Source organism: Carassius auratus, chromosome 22 (genome assembly GCF_003368295.1).
Source record: "Carassius auratus strain Wakin chromosome 22, ASM336829v1, whole genome shotgun sequence".
NCBI classification, from domain to species: Eukaryota; Metazoa; Chordata; class Actinopteri; order Cypriniformes; family Cyprinidae; genus Carassius; species Carassius auratus.
The window spans coordinates 18,416,220-18,437,845 of record NC_039264.1 but is presented as its reverse complement, the minus strand read 5'-3'; the positions used below and the strand labels follow the sequence as shown (position 1 = coordinate 18,437,845).

General features: G+C 36.5%; 1 protein-coding gene across 1 annotated transcript in view; it reads left to right on the top strand.

Moving 5' to 3' along the window:
• Positions 1–21,626, top strand: part of LOC113039889 (serine/threonine-protein kinase Nek7-like) — a 47,530-nt gene that overhangs the window by 6,164 nt on the left and 19,740 nt on the right. Inside the window, exons 2-3 of the mRNA XM_026198038.1 lie at positions 12,703–12,782; positions 19,127–19,264. Of these exons, the coding sequence (XP_026053823.1) occupies positions 12,729–12,782; positions 19,127–19,264 (192 nt within the window). The 5' untranslated portion in view covers positions 12,703–12,728. The remainder of the gene's footprint in view (positions 1–12,702; positions 12,783–19,126; positions 19,265–21,626) is intronic.

Sequence of the window (21,626 nt, the reverse complement as noted above, 5' to 3'; positions counted from 1 at the left end):
TAGTCACTCCATACGCTGAGAAGAAAGCGCCCAGGAGCTAGAGATGGAGGGATATTCAGGACTGTAGGCTCCTGTTAGCGTGATTGCAGCTGGTGGGCTTGACCTCTGGCTGCGGCAAATAAAAGGAATTTAGCCCTGAAGTGGAAGTTGTCACATCCCATTGTGGTCAGAGGTTAGCTAGAGAACTTTGTGGTCAGTGACATGGCTTAGTTCTCATTAGGCCACGTGAGATGGGGTCTGCCGCACGTAGGGTCACGGGTACGGCCAAGGGTCTGCAGGCCATAAATAACACACAGAAGAATTATACAAGAAAACATTGGTTCATCCTCAAATTAATCTTGATTAATAACCTAGCTTTTTATTTATTACTTTTCCCAGTATTGACTTAAGCATTGGATTATAAATAATTCTTTATTTAGAATTATTATTATTATTATTATTATTATTTTTTTACATTTCAGTATTAAATGCAGTATCACAGTTATCGGGTAAAATAGTATGTTTTTATTTTGATATTATTTTACTGAATGACAAATCGCTCCAAAATTGGGTAAACTAATTTTGTTCAAATGTAACTTTTATTTACTTTGTTTTGAATTAAATCTCACAATTTTTCATTTAGATTTAACCTTTTAATTAGGACTTTTTTTAGGGCTGTGTTTTGACACCGATTTCACAATTCGATTCTCATTCACAAGCTTGCATTTCAATTCGCTTACCAATTTGATTTGATAGGATTCCATATAGATTATTTTGGATACATATCCAAATATAATTTGTTTTCAAAAACATTTTAATATTCAGTATTCAATGTAATATTGTGCACAAGCATTGAATTAAACATATTTACATTTATAGGCTACATATTTAGATTTAACTTTTTAATTACCGTATTTTCCGGACTATAAGTTGCACTTTTTTTTCATAGTTTGGCTGGTCCTGTGACTTATAGTCAGGTGCGACTTATTTATCAAAATTAATTTGACATGAACCAAGAGAAATGAACCAAGAGAAAACATTACCGTCTCCAGCCGCCAGAGGGCGCTCTATGCTGCTCAGTGCTACTGAAAACATAGAGCGTCTCTCGCGGCTCTAGAAAAATACGGTCCAAAAAATACGGTAATAGCCTTTTTTAAAGTTTTTGAATGGTTTGATTTTGAATGATGTGCACAAATTAAACAATTCTTGGTAGGTTGGGTCTTTTAATTGATATTTTGTAATGTTGAATGAAATTGCACATTTTTAGGAAAATTTTTATTTGTTGTTACCTTTTTATATTTACTTGGGGTTCAATGAAATTTAAGTATGCTTATCAGCTTTTTTTTTTTTTTTTTCACTGAACTCACTGCAGTGATTCTGGGAAGAGTACATGCATCGCTTCCTTAGAATTGGGCCTAGATGAGATCTCATTGAGTATCACCTAGATCAGAGCTTTTGTGTTTCACTGAAAATACCTTTTTTTTTTTTTATTCTGTTCATTGTGACACTTTTTTTTTTTTTTTTTTTTACTAACAAGACGCTGTCAAAGCAGGTGCCTGCAGGTGCGTGCGAATCTAGCTGAGATCTATCAGATTAACATCTTTTATGCTGTGCTTTCTTCAGAAGTCAATCAGGAAGGAACATTGATTTACTTGACAACTCATTGACTCTGTTTTTGTCAGTGCATTGCGTTCAGTTACAGAAGGATATCAAATGGTTTTTGTAATGTACGTTTGAGAAGCTTTTGTGGCTCTGCAGTTTGTCTATGGGCTGTTCTTGACTTTGGCGCAGCCAAATCAACCAGTTTGACCAGATGTAAGGTTGTCAAGTTAAAGACACGATGATTGTTTATTGTAGAGTGAAACTGTATATTTGCTGTACGTCTTGGTATTAAGAAGTGCTGTTTATCATGTATTGTCTGTTACTCGGCTCAGTGACTTGATTAATGTGTTTGTGTCACTGAATGGAAATCTGGTATGTTCTTTCATAATTCACCTTCAAATCAGGTTTATGCTCTTAAAAGCTCATAGAAAGTAAAAAAAACAAAAAAAATAAAAAAAAAAAACTTCCTGTCAGCCTCAAATGTGGCAGATGTTTTTTTTTTTTTCATGTTAAACATCATATAGGCCATCTATTGATGTTTCCTGACACTTCACCACTCACTTTTTCCACTAGTGCCACCAAAAGTCATTTTTTCACTTCTTATATAGTGACACAGTATGTGTATGTAAGTGTGTGTGCGCAGAAATATAAAATGTATCAATATATAAATATAATATGATGTATATTCATTTTGCGAAGCGGCTAGCATTTTGACCCCAAAGTACGCCGGGACGATTTGTCACTCTTAACTACGTAATAAGAATGAATTAACCTTCAAGTATGTGTATTTGTATGAAAGCACTAACTGTAAAGTGTAATTGGGTAATAGCACTTTTAACCGCATTAAAGTGTAATGGGGCAAAATGGCCTTTTTACTCAATCAGTCTGTGCTTTTTATTATTTTCATTTAATCTAAATTAAACAAAATACTGAGATATATAGGCTACCTTAACCGCAAATCAGCCAAAAAATACAAAGATATACATTTTTGCTCATATCGCTCAGCCCTATAGAGAAGTGTACTGGAGTATAATTAAAGTGCACTGGAGTTTTTTATAACTAAATAACAAGAATGAACTAAATCGTTCCGGTAAACCGTTAAAAACAGTAAACACTGCACTGATGGTACTGAGAAAAAAAAAAAAAAAAACGGTTGCAGGTCAGATATTGTACATAAAATGTAAACTAAATACAGCCCTTGTATTGTATATCTACAGTTAAAAATAAATTTGTAGATATACATTAAAATACATAGCCAACTATGTTTACTTGTTTTTAATTTATATCGTTTTATTTTAGTATATATTTAGTGCCATTGATATACTGTTACAATTTTTGTGAATCGTTTTTGTTGAAATTAGATTTTATAATTTCTGTTTTCACTTTGTTGTTTGTGTAGTATAATTTGATTATTTTTATTTATTAATATTATTCTATAGTTTTATTTTCTATTTATCTTTTTTTTCCATTTTATCTTTGATTTATTTAAATTGAAAACGATCGAAAAAAATGCTGAAATAAAGATTAATAAAAATGTATTTCATAATTTATTTCAGGTAAGTCTAAATTGTAGACTTATAACATCATTAACTATAAGCGGTCTAAATATTTTTAAAGCATTTGGAGGAACAGTTTATTCCACACCCTATGTTATTCAAATCGATCATCTTTGCGCAGACAAACGGGCTAGTCAAGTTACATCTAATAGATTATTTGCATCACTTTAGGACTCAAGCTCTGCACATCAAACAGCGTTCGGGGAGATGCTGCGCCCCTGCAGGGTAATTAACTGTTCCCTCTCAGACCCTCCGCTATAAAGCACCTGCAGGCTTGACGGCACACTCACAAAAGCCCGAGCCCAGAACTGATTCATCAACCTGGCTCTCGAGAAGACACACACAATAGGCAGTAGGCTGAGGTGGCCCGGGTCTATAGCTGCCCTGCCAGCTCCTCTGAGCCCCGTCCTTTTGACTCAAGGACACGTAAAGTGGATCATTACACCTGCACACACTCCAGCCTCCTACGCCGCGCCGAATGTTTGTGTGTGTGATGATTGAAGGAACCCGACTTGGACGAGATACAAACGCATGCACGCCGTGACTACAGCGCGTTTCCGACCCCAGAGCAGAGAGGTAGGGCATCTGTAGTGCTCTCAAAAGTGCGCTCCTCCGAGACCTGCCGTAAAATAGAGTCAGGTATTAAAGGCAAAGGCCTGTGCACTACTTTGTGTGTGGGTATAAATCAAAGCCGGCCCTCACATGCAGAAGCCATTTGTGCTGTGCTATTTACTTCCGCTGAGAAATAATCATTACCCTATAAAATGTGGAAGTGAAAAATGTAAAGGAGGCCTATAAATAGGCACCGAGCAGGAATATGGATGGCCGGGCCAGACTCCCTCAAGACCACAAGACTGGGTTCCTTATGGAAATGCAAGGGTTGCAGGCTAAAAGAAAACCGCCTTTTAGATGAAGCAGTGGGGTTCAGCATTTTTACATTTGCAGAATATTATACAATTAGGTTGCGTTTGTTATTTTACATAGAGCTACTAGAAATGTTATTGAGATTAATGCAATTCTTAGTAATATTCGTACATTAATGCAGGAGTGTGAATGAGCATATGGTGCAACATATGCATTTGTGTAAAGCTCAGTTAATACTGACACTGATTAAATCCTACATAGTTATATATAATTAAATAACATGTATATGATGTGGACCCGTAAGAAATTACCTAGCAACCACCAACCACGATTCTATGCCGTTTTGTTTGTTTAAATAACGCGATTAGTGCATTCACACTGAAAATTAATAATAGAGAAAGTGCACTTTAAATATCTTGATGACGCACTTAAATAACCCAAAAATAAACTTTGCTTTCTTAGACACTACACGCACTCAACTGTTTCATAAATGATAAAATAACCTTATATAATTCATACACTACACAGAATGCGCTTCCACAACGCGGAGCGAGCATTTGCGTGCGCATGGTTGACATATTGCTTAATATTTCTGTTGCGCCAAATCAAAATATATTGACTCCAGTGCGAATTTTATTTTACATTTTTTACCCAGTCATTTATAAATAACACATTTCAGAGCCGTAACAACAATACCGTGATACCGTGATATTTTTGCTTAAGGTTGTCATACCGTCAAAATCTTATACTGGCACATGCCTATTACCCATTTTGATTTATATATTCAGATATTCATTAATTAATGTTTCTGTTTCACAGTGTCAGGGTTTTCCACGCATTGATTTATTGGTGGGCCGCCAAAATATCAAAACTGACCGGCACAAATAGATTTTCCAAAAGACTTTGACTTGATTGAATAAACATGAGCACTGCACGTTTCAAAATCAAAAACCGGTGCGGGTGTTTCTATATCACCGTATTTCAGAAGGAAACCGACTTCTATTTAAAAAATTATTTTTTTCATTTCATCTTGCATGTAATGCTCGATAAGGCAGCGATTGTGAGCTCAGCACTGCTTTACAGCCGTTACCGGAGAAATCTCTATCTCTTCCGCTCTTAAAGCACCTCCTGCTGGCAGAAAATGAATTAGCATAAATATGTATACACTGTGGAGGGAGAGTGCCGACACAAATAGAGTGTAAACCTGTGGGAAACACTGCACAGTGTTATGTATCTTAATTGTGCAGTCAAATAATAGATCAAAAGTGCGATTGGACGAGTCGAAAAACAGCATCATTAAATAGCTGGAGAATCTATAGGACTGTATCCTGAAACTTAAAACATGTCTCAGGCTCCTTCATGGCAACTTTCACTTCAAGGCTCATGTTTCTTTTCAGCGCTGATTAAAATAAATGTGCAAATGTCGGTCCTTTTTAATTTCAGACTACTCCATCATTAATGATCAGATGGGTTTAGCTTCACTGTCATAAAAAAAAGGTTTCTTATAATCATGGCCACTGCTTTAACTGTATTCAGAGGCTCAAAGCGGCCTTTCATGTGCCGTTCGTACCATGCTCTTCTACTGTTGCCGTTCTTTTCCTTCTTCCACTCTTGGATCGGTCTGCATATGATCTGGTCCATGTGAACACCTGTGAGCAAAGGCTAATTTACGTCCAGAGCCAGTTAACATCCAAGCTCCTTGATCCACAAAAGATCCTCCTCCCTTTCTTGTTACGGCTTTCCTTTTTCACACATGAAGAAAGAAGCAGCCAAGAATCTGGGAATAAAAGACATCTAGGGCAGCCTGCCATCACATTCATCACATTAAGTTGCCCTGTTGTGCTTGCTAGGCTACAGATCGGTTCGGTTATGTCTTCTTTTATCCTTTTAGACACAGGAGCACAGGGTGAATCTATTCTTTGATTAACTTTTGCTGCTTTTAAGAATGCAAAAGTCTGCAGTCCATGCATGCTTATTAGAAGTTCGCTATGAAATCACTGCAGCCTCCAGGAGTTGATGCCTTGTAAAATTGCCAATTAGCCTGCTCTTAATTTCCACATAACTGAAGGCAACATTGGTTCATAATGGACACCCACTCACATAATGGACACTCATATTAGGAATACGAGTTAGTTAATCAATAGTAAGCAACCTATTTAATGAGGGAAAATCTCATAATGTGAAGATTAATAATGGAAATGTGCAAAATTTGAAGATAAAATCGATCATTTCTAGCCGTATAACTGTTGCAATGCCAGCAAGGTTCCTCGTGTGTTATTTTAAGCCTTTTTGATGAATTGTTTTTATGGAACAATATGGGAAGTGATGAAAGGAGTTATTGTTGGGCTCTATGAAATGCTTTTTATTTGTCAATTTATTTATTTTTTTAAAACTTTTTTTAAAATTCAATTTCAATTTTTAATTTTTTTATGCTTTATTTTTGCCATTTTCACTTTTATTATGATTAGACAGATCCGAGCTGACTGGAAGCAAAATGGGAGAGAGGGGGGTGAGGGGAGGATCGGCAAAGGTCCTTGAGTTGGATTTGAACTCGGGACGGCTGTAGCGCAACGATACAACGTTACATTGTTGGGGCCTTATGAAATCCATTAAATTTTTCCCAGATTTCGTGTTTTCTGAATTAATTGTGAATAATCAAAAAGCATTTCTAATAAACCAAATTCATTGTTTATTTAAATTTGTGCAATAGTACAGCTCTCTGAAATAATTTTTCTTTGTCAAATTTATTTATTTATTTATTATTAAAAACGGTTAATCTCGCAGCTCTATAGATGAAGTTCATGAGGAATTATGTTGCATTCTGCGTTAATTTTCAATTTTATGACTAGATACTTCAATTCTACTTCGCAGAAATCCAAGGGCCTAAGATTGTGAATGTTCCAATGCTGGACTGGAACTTAAATTTCCAGCGTGAGCACCATATCTCTAAGTATAGAACCTCTAACCACCAAGCCACAGTTCTAACCTTTTTTTTATTCTAGATGTTAAAAATTGGGTGTTCAAAAATGAATATGGAGCAGGTGATGAAACATCGGAAACTTTGACATTTTTCTATGCGACTATCCAGCAAAGCTGCCCCTTGAGTTGTTAGTCAGCTCCCAAGCCTCTATTTCAAGTAGGTTGCCTACTGTCATCATGGCACGTAATGACCCTTTTGTCATGCTAAGCTATGTATAGCTACTTAGTCGTTGCCGCGGCCCCTTTTCAGTATGTTAATTTTATAAGCACACAGCTGTGAACCACGTGTTACTCGCAGATGCTGTAAATAGCCGGTGGAAAAAGTGCAGATGAATGTTTCTCTAGACCGTTGGGTGTTGTTGGCGTGTGCTTTTGCGTGCGTGTGTGTATACAGTCGTCTCCAGAGGATGCAGCTCCTGTAATCATTCTTGTTTGGGTGCTTGTGTGCTGATATCATGTGGCATGTTTAATTGATTCTGTTAATGAGGGTGTTGGATGGATGCCCTGAAGTCATTTTGACACAGAATAGGTCAATCAAAGAAGCCATGCTGCCAGTCTCATTCTGAACTGCTTGAAACTCGAGTAGAACTGACCAACATGGCAACCCATCTCGTGCTGCCACTGGCAAATGCCGGACAGACTCTCTAGCAAAGGGTCAAAATAACTTTTTGATACACCTGAAGGTGCATAGTGATTTATGGGCCATGGAACTTGAACTTTACTTTATAATAATGTGTTTATTTCAGATATGTTATTATTCATTTTATAAATATATATAAAACAATATTATTATTATTATTATTATTGTCTATATTATATTCTGTGAATCTCTCAAAACTTTATTTTAAATAAATCTGCTTAATACTAAAGACTCACCAGTATTTTGGTTTCCATTTGATTACATGCAGGTGAATTTATGCAAAGCACATGTTCTGCTACTTCGTTTGATCTGCATTAAAGAGTACCAAATTGGTATTTATTGCTTTTTTAATAAATTTGGTATTTATTATTTTTGAATAAATTAGACCGAATTTGAAATCTGAGACTGTTTCACTTGATTTCACATGCGTGCTGAACGTGAAGTGACTTACAGAGTGTGTTCATGAAATCATTTAAAATGTGAACAAAAATCCAAGTAATTAAATGTGTTGTTATAATTAAATATGCAAATAAACATGACGGGTAATAATAGATTATGAAGGAATTTTTAAGACCATGTCTGTCAAAATCTAATGCAACCTCTGATATATATACATATGTATGTGTGTGTAATACTTAATACAAAAAAATAAAAACTTACCGTGTTTTCCGGACTATAAGTCGCACTTTTTTTCATAGTTTGGCTGGTCCTGCGACTTATACTCAGGTGCGACTTTTAATTTGACATGAACCGAGAGAAACGAACCAAGAGAAAACATTACCGTCTCCAGCCGCCAGAGGGTGCTCTATGCTGCGTTATGCTCCTGTAGTCTACACTTGATATCATAGAGCGCCCTCTTGCGGCTGGAGACAGTAATGTTTTCTCTTGGTTCTAAATAAATACGACTTATAGTCCAGTGCGACTTATATGTTTTTTTCCTCATCATGACGTATTTTTGGACTGAAACGACTTATACTCAGGTGCGACTTATAGTCCGAAAAATACGGTATATAAAGAAAGTAAGAGTTCTATTGTATTCTATCAAAGAGGGCGACGATAAAAAAAAAAAATTCCTTATATATTTAATAACAAAGATAAAAGAATGACAAAGATACACATAACATAAAAATAAAACACACAGTGCTGTATTTTCAGATACAGTAGGTGTATTTAGCAGGAGCATTCAAGAAATTGAATGAACATATATAAAAATAAAATACTATATGAACAGATTCCAAAGCAACTTTATTACATTTCCTCAGTCAAGAGCAGTGAGTGAATTCTCTTTGTGTTTTGTTGAACATAGTTCACCCAAAAATACAAATTCTGTCACCTGTCTGTCAATTCTGTCAGTGTGTTTTATTTTTATACCACCATTTACTCACTCAAAAGTGGTTATAAACCTGAATGAGTTTCTTTCTTCTTCTGAACATAAATGTTATTTTAAGGAACGTGGAAAACCAAACAGTTGCTGGTCCACATTGACTTCCAGAGTATTTTTTGCTACTAACAAATTCAATGTGGACCAGCAATGTGTTTGACTACCCACATTTCCAAATATCTTCTTTTGTGTTCAGCACAAGACATAAATACAAGTTTGGGACAACACAAATTATATTTTAGGGTGATCTATTCCTTTTACAGTATTATGCATGTTAAATAGGCCCACTGTCCCTTTAAGACCTGCACGCATCTAATATACAGACACATATTACTTTCATTTTAGACATTACCAACTTGAGTCTACATGTACATAAATAAACCTTGTGTGTTTTGACAGTATTAGCGCAAAAGATAACTTCGTTCAATAATCAGGTGCTGTTTGACAGGCTTTAGAGCGTGTGCTTTGGGTGTAAACGATGCTCAGAAAAAGCAAATGTCAGACCAGTGCACGAATGAAACATTTAAAAGCACATGCAAATAATGATAGAGCAACTATCAACTAATAACACTGCTGTAAATGCACGTGGCGTTGTACAGTATATGACGGAGGAGCCAGAACTGCAGCTGATAGAACATGCGATGCAGCACGATACTATGATATTTCTTCAAAATCAGATTCTGGAGACATCATCCACGTTCAAAAATCGTCAGATCACACCCCTGATTGTAAAATGAATAAGAAATTAAGTCATTATTCATAAATAATATCAATATTAAATACTTATTAATGCAAAACTAAAAACAAACTAAATTCTGAAATTGATTTTGGCATCACATCATTTAAGTGTATAGGTTTTTTTTATTTTATTTTTTTTATTTTTTACATTTTATTATACATTATACATTGTTTTCTTTGAAATATCACATTTCTTTACAAACAACATTTCATACTAGCTTTAAAAGTCAATAGCGTGTTTGAAATTAGATTCGCCACTCTGATTTGCGTAAGCGCGTAAAATTAAGTTTGTATTTTAATCATAATAGTGAGATGACAGCGCCATTGTATATCGCCAACAGCCGCGTCCATTGACTGCTGTCTCAAACTGCTAATTAGTCCCCAGAATTATTCACCTCAGTCGCATTGTGAAGTTTTGTAAAATTAAGAACAAAGAGCGGGTTTCCTAACTATGCTTTTTGGAAGCTCGGGTGTGTTTCATTAATTTAAAAACTTACTCTTCCAATACTAATTACATAGTTTTAGAGAGGTTGTTTAAATGTGTGGCTTTAAAGACTGTTTCTTCCCCAGAGAAAATGCGTCACGCAGGCATTTTCCACAATCCTTAATGTGGAGACATATTTAGCTAAACTGCAAAAATGGCAAACAGAAACAAATCTTCGGCGGCAACAAACCCTGTCCTGCTCGCACTGCCACTCAAACCTCAGACGTGGTGTTGGTGCTTAATTAGTGTTATTAACCTTCAACAAACCGGGCTGATATTATTTTGCCATGGTGACAGCTTCAGCTCCGTTTCTCCGTTCACCGGCATGAGGTATTTTAATTGGCTCGAGCTCCTCGATCCACTCAGCCCTGACAACACGCCGAGACGGACGTTCACTGCAGTGAGCGACATGTAAATGGCCTATGAAAGGAGTGTTTCTTTTCTTTTTTTTTTTCTTTTTTTTTTACCCTCACTCATATTCTTTCAGTATAGTGAGGACACAGCAAGCTCACCCGATCTGCGCGCCACAGTGAAGTGACAACCGAGCAATCATTAAAAATTTTGATGGCTGCGGCACGCACAGGGCCATCTCCCGGCTTGATGTAAAGAAAAGCACGCAGCCGTCTTTTGTATTTGCTCTCTGTCACCGACGAAAGCTCAGGCCTAATTTATTCCTTCTCATCGTCGGCTCTGCATTGACAACACATCTTCGCTGTTTCTTAGGTGCGCATACGCTTTATTGTGCCCACATTAATGTCTCTGTAGGCTTTCCAGGAGCACTAGACTGATACTAGGTGCTTTATGGGCGGCGGTTATTGAAGGCGTTTGTGTGTTTGTTTGTTTTTAAAGTGATGAAGGAATCTTTGGGTTGATATTTGTGGTTAAGAGACTTTTTTTTTTTTCTTTAATTGCACAAAAAAAAAAAAAAAAAAAACATCTAGGAAGCAGGATGACGGATATAATGCTTTTTAATGATACTGAGTAAGACATGCACATTTTCTGAATTAAATTTGAATTTATTCTAAATTTGAAGTTAGGGCTGTGCAATTAATCCAAAAAACTGGTTCGGTTTCGATTTTAGCATCCAACGATTATGAAAATACAATAATCGAGATTATTATTATTATTATTATTATTATTAGAGATAACTATTATTGCGCCCCGTTCCGCCGACTTTTGCAGCGCTGCGCTTTCAGTCCTCCGTGGAAATTAGTAAAATCATGTTACATGAAGTTTGCAAAAAAGAAAAAGTAGCTTCATTTATCGAAGGATGTATATTCGTGTTTTTAAAAGCGTGAAAGAGATTTTGCGTCACTCCTCAGGAAGAGATAGCGACCGCATTAATACAATATGAATGCAAATAGCACTGGGTTTACTTTATGGTTGCTGTTGATTCTTTTAAAAGCACAAAGTTTCAGTTTGAGCACTTAAGTATTTTACAAAACCTGGCTTCATTCTTCATTTATAATCTTAATTCTTCTTATACACTCAACTCTTCTTAACATTTAGAGAAATGATTCACAAAAAAAAAAACTAAATTCTGTCATCATTTACTCACCCTCAAGTTGTTCCAACCCTGAGTTTCTTTCTTCTGCTGAACACAAAAGAAGATATTTTGAATAATATTGGTAACCAAACAGTAGATGATAGCCACTACCTTCCATAGCATGGACAGAAATATCCTGGAAGTCAATGGCTGACGTTCAATCAGAAACAAGTATGTAAAATTTGTTCAGCTGAAATAATGAGAAGCAGTTCATTGTTGAAGAACTTTAATGAAACATGACACCCTGAGCAGCATAGTTTAATTACCCAGTTACTAAAATGTAATTACTGAACCTTTCTTTATAGAGCATTCCAAATATATATATTTTATATTTTTATTATTATTATTTAATCCAAATTGTACAGCCCTATCAAACATTTCTTAATGGCCAAATATGGGCAGATATCTCCGTATTTCACTAACTGACTAATTTTTACATCATTTAGCTGATTAAAATGTTTAGTTTCGGTGGTGGTACTTGTACTGCTCCTGCTGTGGTACATTTTGTTTTTAACTTTAATTGTTTGTGTGTCTTTAGCATTCTGACCACACTATATTTGGTTACACATATCCAATGTTTTTTTTTTTTCGACAATAATGTGCTTTGGTGCTCGACGAATGGGCAACAAGTTTTACCGATTGAGTTTTACTATTCAATTTGAAGGGTCTCCAGTGCCGTGGCTCTTTGACAGATCTCATTAACACAATGGGTATCGTGTTCTCAGCGGATCGGGTTCCTTGGGCGAGGTGACGTGCCGACTGTTTCCACAGCAGCGTGTGATTGTCAGGAGCACTGCTTCAGACCCTAATTCTATTACCAGATTCACACGTCTACGTTCACTGGAGATTATTACAAAGGGAGGTTTGCTCCTGTAGCTGTGCCGGGAATGGTCAATGTATCTTATTTAGTTTATTTGTTTGTTTGTTTCACAGGGGTGTAAGGGACTGCTGCTGTCACGATGGATGCCCAATCACAAGGCCAGCAGCAACCGGTGCCAGTGTTTCAGCCACAGGTTTGTGTGCTCTCTCAAATATAAACACAAACACACGTACAGTCTAGCCAAACCTTCTTTGTAATCTCGTTATATTGGCATTCTACAAAGCCAGATGACTTTTTTTTTACCGTCTACCATCCTGACTCACCACCTGCTTGCTTAGCAGCGTGTAGCATGAGCCTGTCGCCCTCTTCCACATCCACTTCTGCCCCCGTCAAATCTCCCCGTGTCTGTCAATCCACCCGCAGAGACAGGCGGCGGTCTGCTCCGGCTGTCTCTCCGCTGTGCCGGGTGAGAGGTGATAATGAGATTCTGCTCTCTGCACAAGCAGCGTTTCCTGCACACAGGAGCCATCATGTGTTTCCAGCGCCAGAGACAGAGGTGTTGGAAATCTGCTGCTTTTAGCAGTCTTTTGCTCTCTCTCTTCCTCGTTCGCTCTCTTAATCTCTCGTTTGTCGTACTTCCTTTTCACACCCTTCAGACTAATTCCCTCCAATCATCCGACTCAATTATTGTATGTCGTCTCGTGGTAGGTCATGAGTTGTGTTCAAATTAGAGGTTGAATGTTTTTTACTGAGTAATCACTACCGATATAAGCTATTTGAACATCAGATACCAAACTTTGGTAACTTCATTTATTTATCCAATTATATATATATATATATATATATATATATATATATATATATATATATATATATATATATATAATTTTTTTATAATTTTTTTTATCATTTATTTATTTTTATTTTACATGGGCAGCATCTTTCTTGTATCTGTAAATAAGTCATTCTTGACCACTATTTCTTTCCTACCGTGGATGTTTTATTATAGAAAAAAACTGAAACTTTCCTTGATATGTACTTGCATTTTTCATCTTGAAAATATATATATATTTTAATAATAAATAAGCCTTGTTATTGTTAAAGTTTTTGCTAAATGCGTGAAATCTGAATTTTTTTTTTTTCATTGGAAGAGCGAACTCTTTCAAGAACTGTTCGAGAACCATTAACATAATCACAAGTTATTGAAAATGTAACAAAAATTCTTTGTTTGTTTTTTTTAAATACATTTTTAGTTTCTGAATAAGAATCGTACACCATTCAGATTCGAACCATATTATTTGTTTTCACAAAAGTCAAAAAGCTTGAATCAAGCACACTTAGTTTTGACTTTACATTTTTGTAGCTTTTCCCCCCAAGAAAATAAGTGTAATCCTAAACCTTTCATTAAGTAATCCATTGCTCGTCTTACGTTGAGCCTCGCATTCAAAACGTCATTTAAATGTCAAATGTCTTATGTTGAATTTTGCAGATACCAATAACCGATGTGGGGAAAAATGCTAAATCCAGTCGTTTTTTAATTTGGTATGTTGAACATGTTTTTAAACAAGTATTTTAAATGGGACAGAACAATCCAAGCGCAGAGACTACAGGAGTCTGATATATTATGAAATTCGAGATACCATGAACTGGTTTGGTTCCCAGTTATTTATGGGATTTTTGATTACACAATAAACTGCTAGGGTTTTTATACATTCTGGGCTCACATATTCTCTTAAAACGTTTAAACGTAGTCATTTTATTAAAAGGTATTAACCGATTAATCGGAATGTGGCTTTTTTTTTAACCTTAGTTATTAGGCTAAATCTGATATATCATTTGACCTCCCGTGAGACATTGAATGGTCTTGTTGTGCTAAATTTGATAGTTGTCCAATTAGTTTGAACGCAACACTCAAGGTAAGTCTGGCAATGGATTGCACCGTGACAGTGTAAGAGAATGACTTCTACAAGACTCTCATCAAGCATCCAAGATCGACTTGTAATCCCTTGAAAGAAAAAAGAAGCGACCAAAAATGCTGAATTGTGTATGCAATCGCGCATATTCCGATATCATATCTTAAAGTCCCCAAGGTTTGATGGATATGCATAGGAGATGCCGGATGAGTCGGTAAGGCGTGCATATTTGATGGTGCATTTGCTCTCAGAGCGAGTGGGAGGGTGAGATCTTCAGATCCGATTTTAATCGTCACGCCGGATTTTTCGACGAAGCAAAATCCCCTTGTAAAGCAAGGGCTTTAAACACTGGAGCAGATTGAAGATGAGCGGCACGAAGGAGGTATAAATATTGCATGGGCTGGGCCTGGAGAGAGACGTTGATGAAAAGGATGTGAACAGGATCTCCTGCCTTGTCCCCCCCCACCATGAAGATCCCCTCTCCAGCATCCACCAACCAACACCACCACCACCAAGCACCGTCTTGCTACTCTACCACCTCTTCAGCTTCGCTTCGGTTGTCCTTTCCTTGGCAGCCACTGGCAGTGTTGGGCTGTCAGCTCACACCTAGTCTCCACACTGCTGCCGCCCCGTCCTCCGTCATTCTCCTCCTCCTCCTGTCTGGCATCCCCTGTCATGCGGCCGCACGTCTGCATTTCTCTTTTTACACTTGTGTCACCAGTGGCCAACCCTCCATCCTTTGCTGTTGCTCCTGTGATGTGTTGTCCCTTTGAGTCATTTACCCAGCATGCTCTGCTGCATCTCCCATCCCCTCGAATCCTTTTTTTGTTGTTGTTGTTGGTCACTTGAAATCTCCGCATTGATCAAATAAAAGTTGCTTGCTACACAAGTGACTTTTGCGTGAGCTTTGCTTTATTATTGTCCACTAATGTGACTGCATCAAAGCTTTGCGCAAAATTCTTGGCCCCTTCTTTCCTACCTCTGTGCGTAAATTGTTTTCACTCATTTTTTTTAATACAAGTTGGTCACATAAATTGGCATACTGACCCACAGAAAGCAGCTTGGTGTGAAAGTTACTTCTATGTCAGCTTTGTTTCTTGAATTACTATGCTATTGACAACAGACAGCAGACTTTTTGTCCCCCCCCCCCCCCCCCCCAAAAAAAAAAAAAAATTCAGTTATGTAACCGAATCTTAATAAAAAGAATTTGTGAAAGTTTTTCTGTATCCCAATTCCAGCCATTCTTGTCCCCTTTCCTCCCACCTCTGTTTGTTATTTTTATTTTCTCCACTTGCCATAGAGCAGCAGTGATCCATTTGTCGTGGGCACATTACCATCGTTTTGCTATATTGTGGGCAAAGTCATGTCATTCTGGGAGAAAAAGTTTCGCTCATTTTCAAGTTGGTCACACAAATTGCCATACTGACCAACAGAAAGTGGCTCGGTTTGAAAGTAGCTTCTGTGTGAGCTGCATCACTACACTATTAACAATAGTCAGACCCCTTATATTTCTACCGACCACATTTTAATTTGGGGTGGAAAAATAAATTAATTTATTGATATATTCTTCAATTTTCTGAAATTAATTGCGATTCTCTCTGGAATCAAAACTGAGCTAAATCATGATGCTTTCAGAAAATCACAGTATCAATCCATGAATTGATTTATCATCGCACCCCTAATCTTAACGAAAAGCTTTGCGTCAAAGTTGTTCAGCATTCCAATTCAAGCCGTTCTTGGCCCCTTTCCTCCCACCTCCATGGGTTATTTTTGTTTTCTCCACTTCACGCAGAGAAGCAACGAGCCCTCTGAGCTCCCGCCCCTCCTGCAAGCTGCAATCTGTACAAACCGCGTCACGCCTCTGTCGAGTGACCCCGGCGGTCGTGGAGATCCTCGGCTGCTGCGGTTCATCTCGTGTCGGCTCAGTGCTCTAAATTGTGTGACAGCGCAAAGCCACGGATGAGACAAGCTGTCAGTCAGGGCGCCCCTGCTGCCCTTTGAAGGCGAGGCCAGGGGGCAGAAAGGTGCCGCAAATGGCCTGTGAAGTTTACATACACTGCCCACTGCTAAACAGATTACCTCTAATGAAGTGTCTGGAGCTCAGGCCGCGTCAGGCCTAATCCTGGCTGGCAGTGCATCCCTTCGGCTGCCAAAAAAGCCGCCACCCTCTGGCCTCCTCCCGCCGCTATGCCGGCCTCCCAGGCGCTGGGAGGTGCCCGCCGTTAATCAGGCCGGACAGTGCACGAGCTGACATGCAAATGTAGGTCATTGCATATGTAAATGTGTGATTAGCAAGCCGCATGCCAGAACACATTAGCTCGACTTTGCTCTCAGCATGCGCTTGTCATGCCGCTTTAGAGGCTCATGCTAACATTTGTCAAGCGACCATGCGGGGAGTGAAAGCAATGCCTTGACCCTCTGTGGACCATCCGCTACTGACCAAACCAACACCATACATATGTATCATCTATGGGTCAATGACAAATAAGAGTGTTCGCAATAAACTGGGGAAATCTTTTAAAAATCCAGTTTAAAGCACATGGGCCATATCATGTTTTTGAAAACTATGCATGTTATTTTCAGAAGTTTAAATTCCATGTCTCTAAATCACTTCGTCTAACTCAAGAATAATGTAAATATAAGAAAATATAAATATTCTAAGGTAAAAGTATTTTTACATAAATGTTACGTATTATTAACTGTGAATAATTAGTTCATGTAATATGTATCACTGATTGCACCACATGACGTCTGTGTGGGTCCTCTATGATGTAATTTCCTGTTTTGTTTTCCAGCTCCACATTGTTTTTTTTGGCTGATGAAAGTGTAGCAGTTGTTGATTATATTATATATATACTTTTTTTTTGTCGTAATTAAAAGTAAATAATTTTATTACTATTAATCACTGTTATTTTAGAATTTTTTATGCAGTTTTAATATTTTAAGTTACTTTATTTTATATTTTACATTTTAATTTTAGTTTGTTTGTGACTTTTGTTTTTTGACTTTGTCATTATTTATTTATTTATTCATTTTTTAAAATGAATTTTAATTAGTTGCAACATTTCTCATTTTCATTATGAATGTTTTTTAATCTAAATATTTATATTTTATTTTAGATTTCAATTAACAGAAATGATTTTAAAAGTTTTAGCTTTAGTAAACGATAACAACACTGTAGATAATTAATGAATACATTTGTCATTGCCCCCTTAGGCCACCCTGTGTTTTATTAAAATTTTTTCTTGGTTTTGTATAACCATGAAAAACATGAATTTTGAACAAGTATTGTGTTCATATAACCATTTTTTCTTAAGCCTCTCTGGATTTGACACAAAATAACTACACATTGCCGAGAAACCTGATGTCTTGGATATTAGCTTGATATTGTTAAATTTAGTCCGATCCAGCTTTCTCTCTTCGCCACGGTGGCAGAAAGAGAGCGCTGCTTCTGCTGCGCCAGATGTGTCCCTGGAAGAAGGGGCTGAGAGCGTGTTGTCACATGGAAAAACAAGCTACCTCAGTGTGTTAATTGGATGGGGCAATTCTTTGGCTCACACCTTTTTTTTTTCCTTAAAGCTGTCAAGTTTCAAAACAATGAAATTCTTAAATTGGTCGCCCCTTGATCTACATCCACCCCTCTGGCGTCTAGTCAAGTTGCAGTGCTTCCTGCAACTCATTTCTTTCAGTTCAACCCGTTTTATATATATCAGACAGTTTTACACAATAATGTTGATGGATCTGACAGAGCGTCCAAGTACTCTGGTTTTGTAAGAATGACAGAAAGAAAGTTGTTTGTTGCTTCGACTGGATATCCTAATTGGATGAACGTTTCGGGGAGTCGAGCGAAGCTTAAGTTTAATATGGAACCATAATATGAAAATGCATTCCATGACTATAAATAAAAGAGATTTTGCATGTTTACAAGAATACGATTTTGTCATCCTTCCCCTCCCTTTTGCGTCTTCACAATGTAATTTGCCTTCAAGGCTGTCTTATGGCTGTCCTCGGGTAGTTCTTCACGACATGACATTGCGTTCCACTATCTGTCACCTCCAGTTGGCAGAACGTTTGCAGGATTAAAGTTTACACCCAAAAAGCCTCTAAAGGTCAAAGTGTTAATTCATTAATTTATTTGCTCACGCCATCTCCGAGGGGCTAATTCTGGGTTTTGTTTAGATTTTTAATTTTAGAGCGCGAGTGTCAAGGCGCTGCGTGGATTCTTGGGAAAAGCGCTCGGGGCGTTTTGTCACTAACTGGTCCAGCATAAGTCACTTCAGAAGTAGGGATGTCACCACTTGCCTGATTCGTCCAGACAGTATACTGCAAAGTTTCATATTCTGCCTTGGATTTTCAAAGTGGATGGTTAATGTTGATTCGTTCCCACACTCTCTTGCCCTGACATTTCGCCCCAATGACACCTATCCCAGATGCCCTCCAGAGTTTTCTTCCTTCTCTTGGCATATAAACAAACACAATCATGGAGTTTGGCTGGCGATGCCCGATCTGTGGAGACATGTTTGTTTTGTCTTTTTAAGTTTAAGATGAATGGAAAAGCATAAAATGAAAGCTGTGTGATGTGCATTTCGCTTTCTTGAAATGTCCTTGTGTTCTTCATTTTCAGAAAATCCAACAGGATGCGGGCTATAACAGTTTAGCCAATTTTCACATCATAAAGAAGATCGGAAGGGGACAGTTCAGCGAGGTTTATCGAGCCGCATACATACTAGACCATACACCGGTAGCTTTGAAAAAAGTGCAGGTAAGAAGGGTCTTTATATGGGGGAAAATATATTTTTTAGTATCTCTGCAATTATATTTTTTTATGTCAGTAAAGCCTGGTGTAAACATTTTGTCACTTAAGATAAACAACCTGAAATAAAATAATAATAATTTTAATAAGGTAATAATAATAATTAATAAAAATAAAATAGTAATTATAATTTAAAAAAAACTAGTAAAAATGACAAAAACAACATACAGAAACTAATTTTTTTTTAAATAACTTAAAAAAAAATATATATATAAAATTATTTATTTATTTTACAATATTTCTTCATATTTTGGCTGGAGATGCACCGATTCCAGTTTTCTTGGCAGATTCTGATTAACAGCACAAACAAATGCAATAGAATAAAGAGAGCTACACAAATCGGCTCAGAATCAGAAAGAAGTGAGACTGTTCGACCAGTCCGGGCCGATCATGAGGAATAACGTCTGATTCCGATCCCTGGCCGATCGATCGGTGCATCTCTAATTTTGGCCAAAGTATTTGCTTTGAAATGGCTTGAAAATTAAGTTTATTTTTTCATGTTTATGTTTATATTATTAAATGTTAATGTTGTGATCAAATATTTACAGTGCATTGATTTGTAATCATTTTAATTGCATACACTTAATATTACAATTTAGTAATGTTGTTTAAGCATTTTTAAAGTCATTGTAAGTAAATATATTTTATATATAGTATTTAGTTGTTATATTATATATATTTTGAGTGTGTAATTAACAAAATGAATATAAAATATTTTAGTTTTTTATTTATTTTACGCTGAAGCATAAATCTGATCCGTCCAAAAGCCACTTTGAGAGATTCATGTTTGGATGGAAGCTTGTTCTATTTTGTATCTTGATTAAAAACATTTGTCCTGCTGCAACACACGATAACGCAGCTGAAGGGAGTTGTAAACACTTTTTATATGACTCAGTGGCTAAGCAAATCAGGAATTTAGTTATTTATTTATTTTAACAAAAATATTATTATAAGATAAAACAGTATTGGAAATTAAAAAAACTTTTTTTATACGTGTTTAATAGAAATTCAGTGGCCAATCAAATCTGTAATTTAAATGTATTTGTTTGTTCATTTTTTTGGAACATCGAGTCTTGAATTTCGCATAACAAAAACATTATTATAAGATAAAACTTTACTGGATTGATTGATTGGAAAGCTGCAAAACTCTTTATATAAACACAGCCATCAATACATTTGTGCAAATTTAGTTTGAACAAAACAGGCAACTGATTGCCTCTTCCGCTGATAATCACGACGGAATCAGTTTCTTTTCCGACCATAAAGTATATTCACAGACACAGCCAGTACAAAAAAAGCTCCACAGTTTCCTCCGGATGTGCGAAGCAGAAATAATTGGCAAGCTCAAGATTAAAAGTGTGGATACTATCGCTTCTGCTTTCCTAACGCGCACACACAGCAGGCGATTCTGAGGCTACCACAGACTTTATTAACACTAATGATGAGCCCAGAAACAATTGGCATTGTTGTATATGCCATTAAAAGTGACGGGTAGTAACAGTCTTAACTCAGTGAATATATCCCATAATGCAGTTCACTCATGCCACTTGTTGACTTGAAAATTCAAGATTTAGAGCTGCAGATAAGTCATATTTCACACATATTGCAATGCAAATCAACTTCAATCCTTCGGATTTTGTACGTGGTTCAAAGCTGTCAGGTTGGATGTCCACTACGGGCAACATTTACACCTTTTGTGATTTATGATAATTTTTATAATCAGTGCTTTCTGACGCAAATTTCGTGCAACCCTGATTGCATGAAGGACGAATGTAATATTTGGACTAGTTTCAGTCGCTTTAGGTTTGAAAGTTTTCGATTTTTGCCTTGAGACGCTCATAAGATTTTCTGTTTGCTGTGTACACTGTGTGCTTTATTATAATCAGGACAGACATGATCAAAACAGGGTTTACATCTAACATTCTGTCGGCATAATCAGCTTTTGATATTCTAAAACAGCACAAACAATCTTGTACAACAAGTACGACAAAATGTAAAGTCAGACGGTTATAGCAAAATAAATTGTGTTGTCAGAATGTGGACACAATTTCTTATTTAAATAATTAATAATAGCTATTAATTATGTTTAATTAATAAATAAATAAAATATAGTTTAATGTATTAATACAAGTAAATATAAATATAATAAACTAATTAATTAAATGAATAAATGTAGTAATACAAATAAATTAAAAGATCAAACAATTAATCAAAACAAGCTTTTTTCACAACAAGTAATTAAGCAGTAATTTAATTCTAATTAATAATAAAACATAAAAATTAAAAGATAAAAACACATAATTAAGTCAAA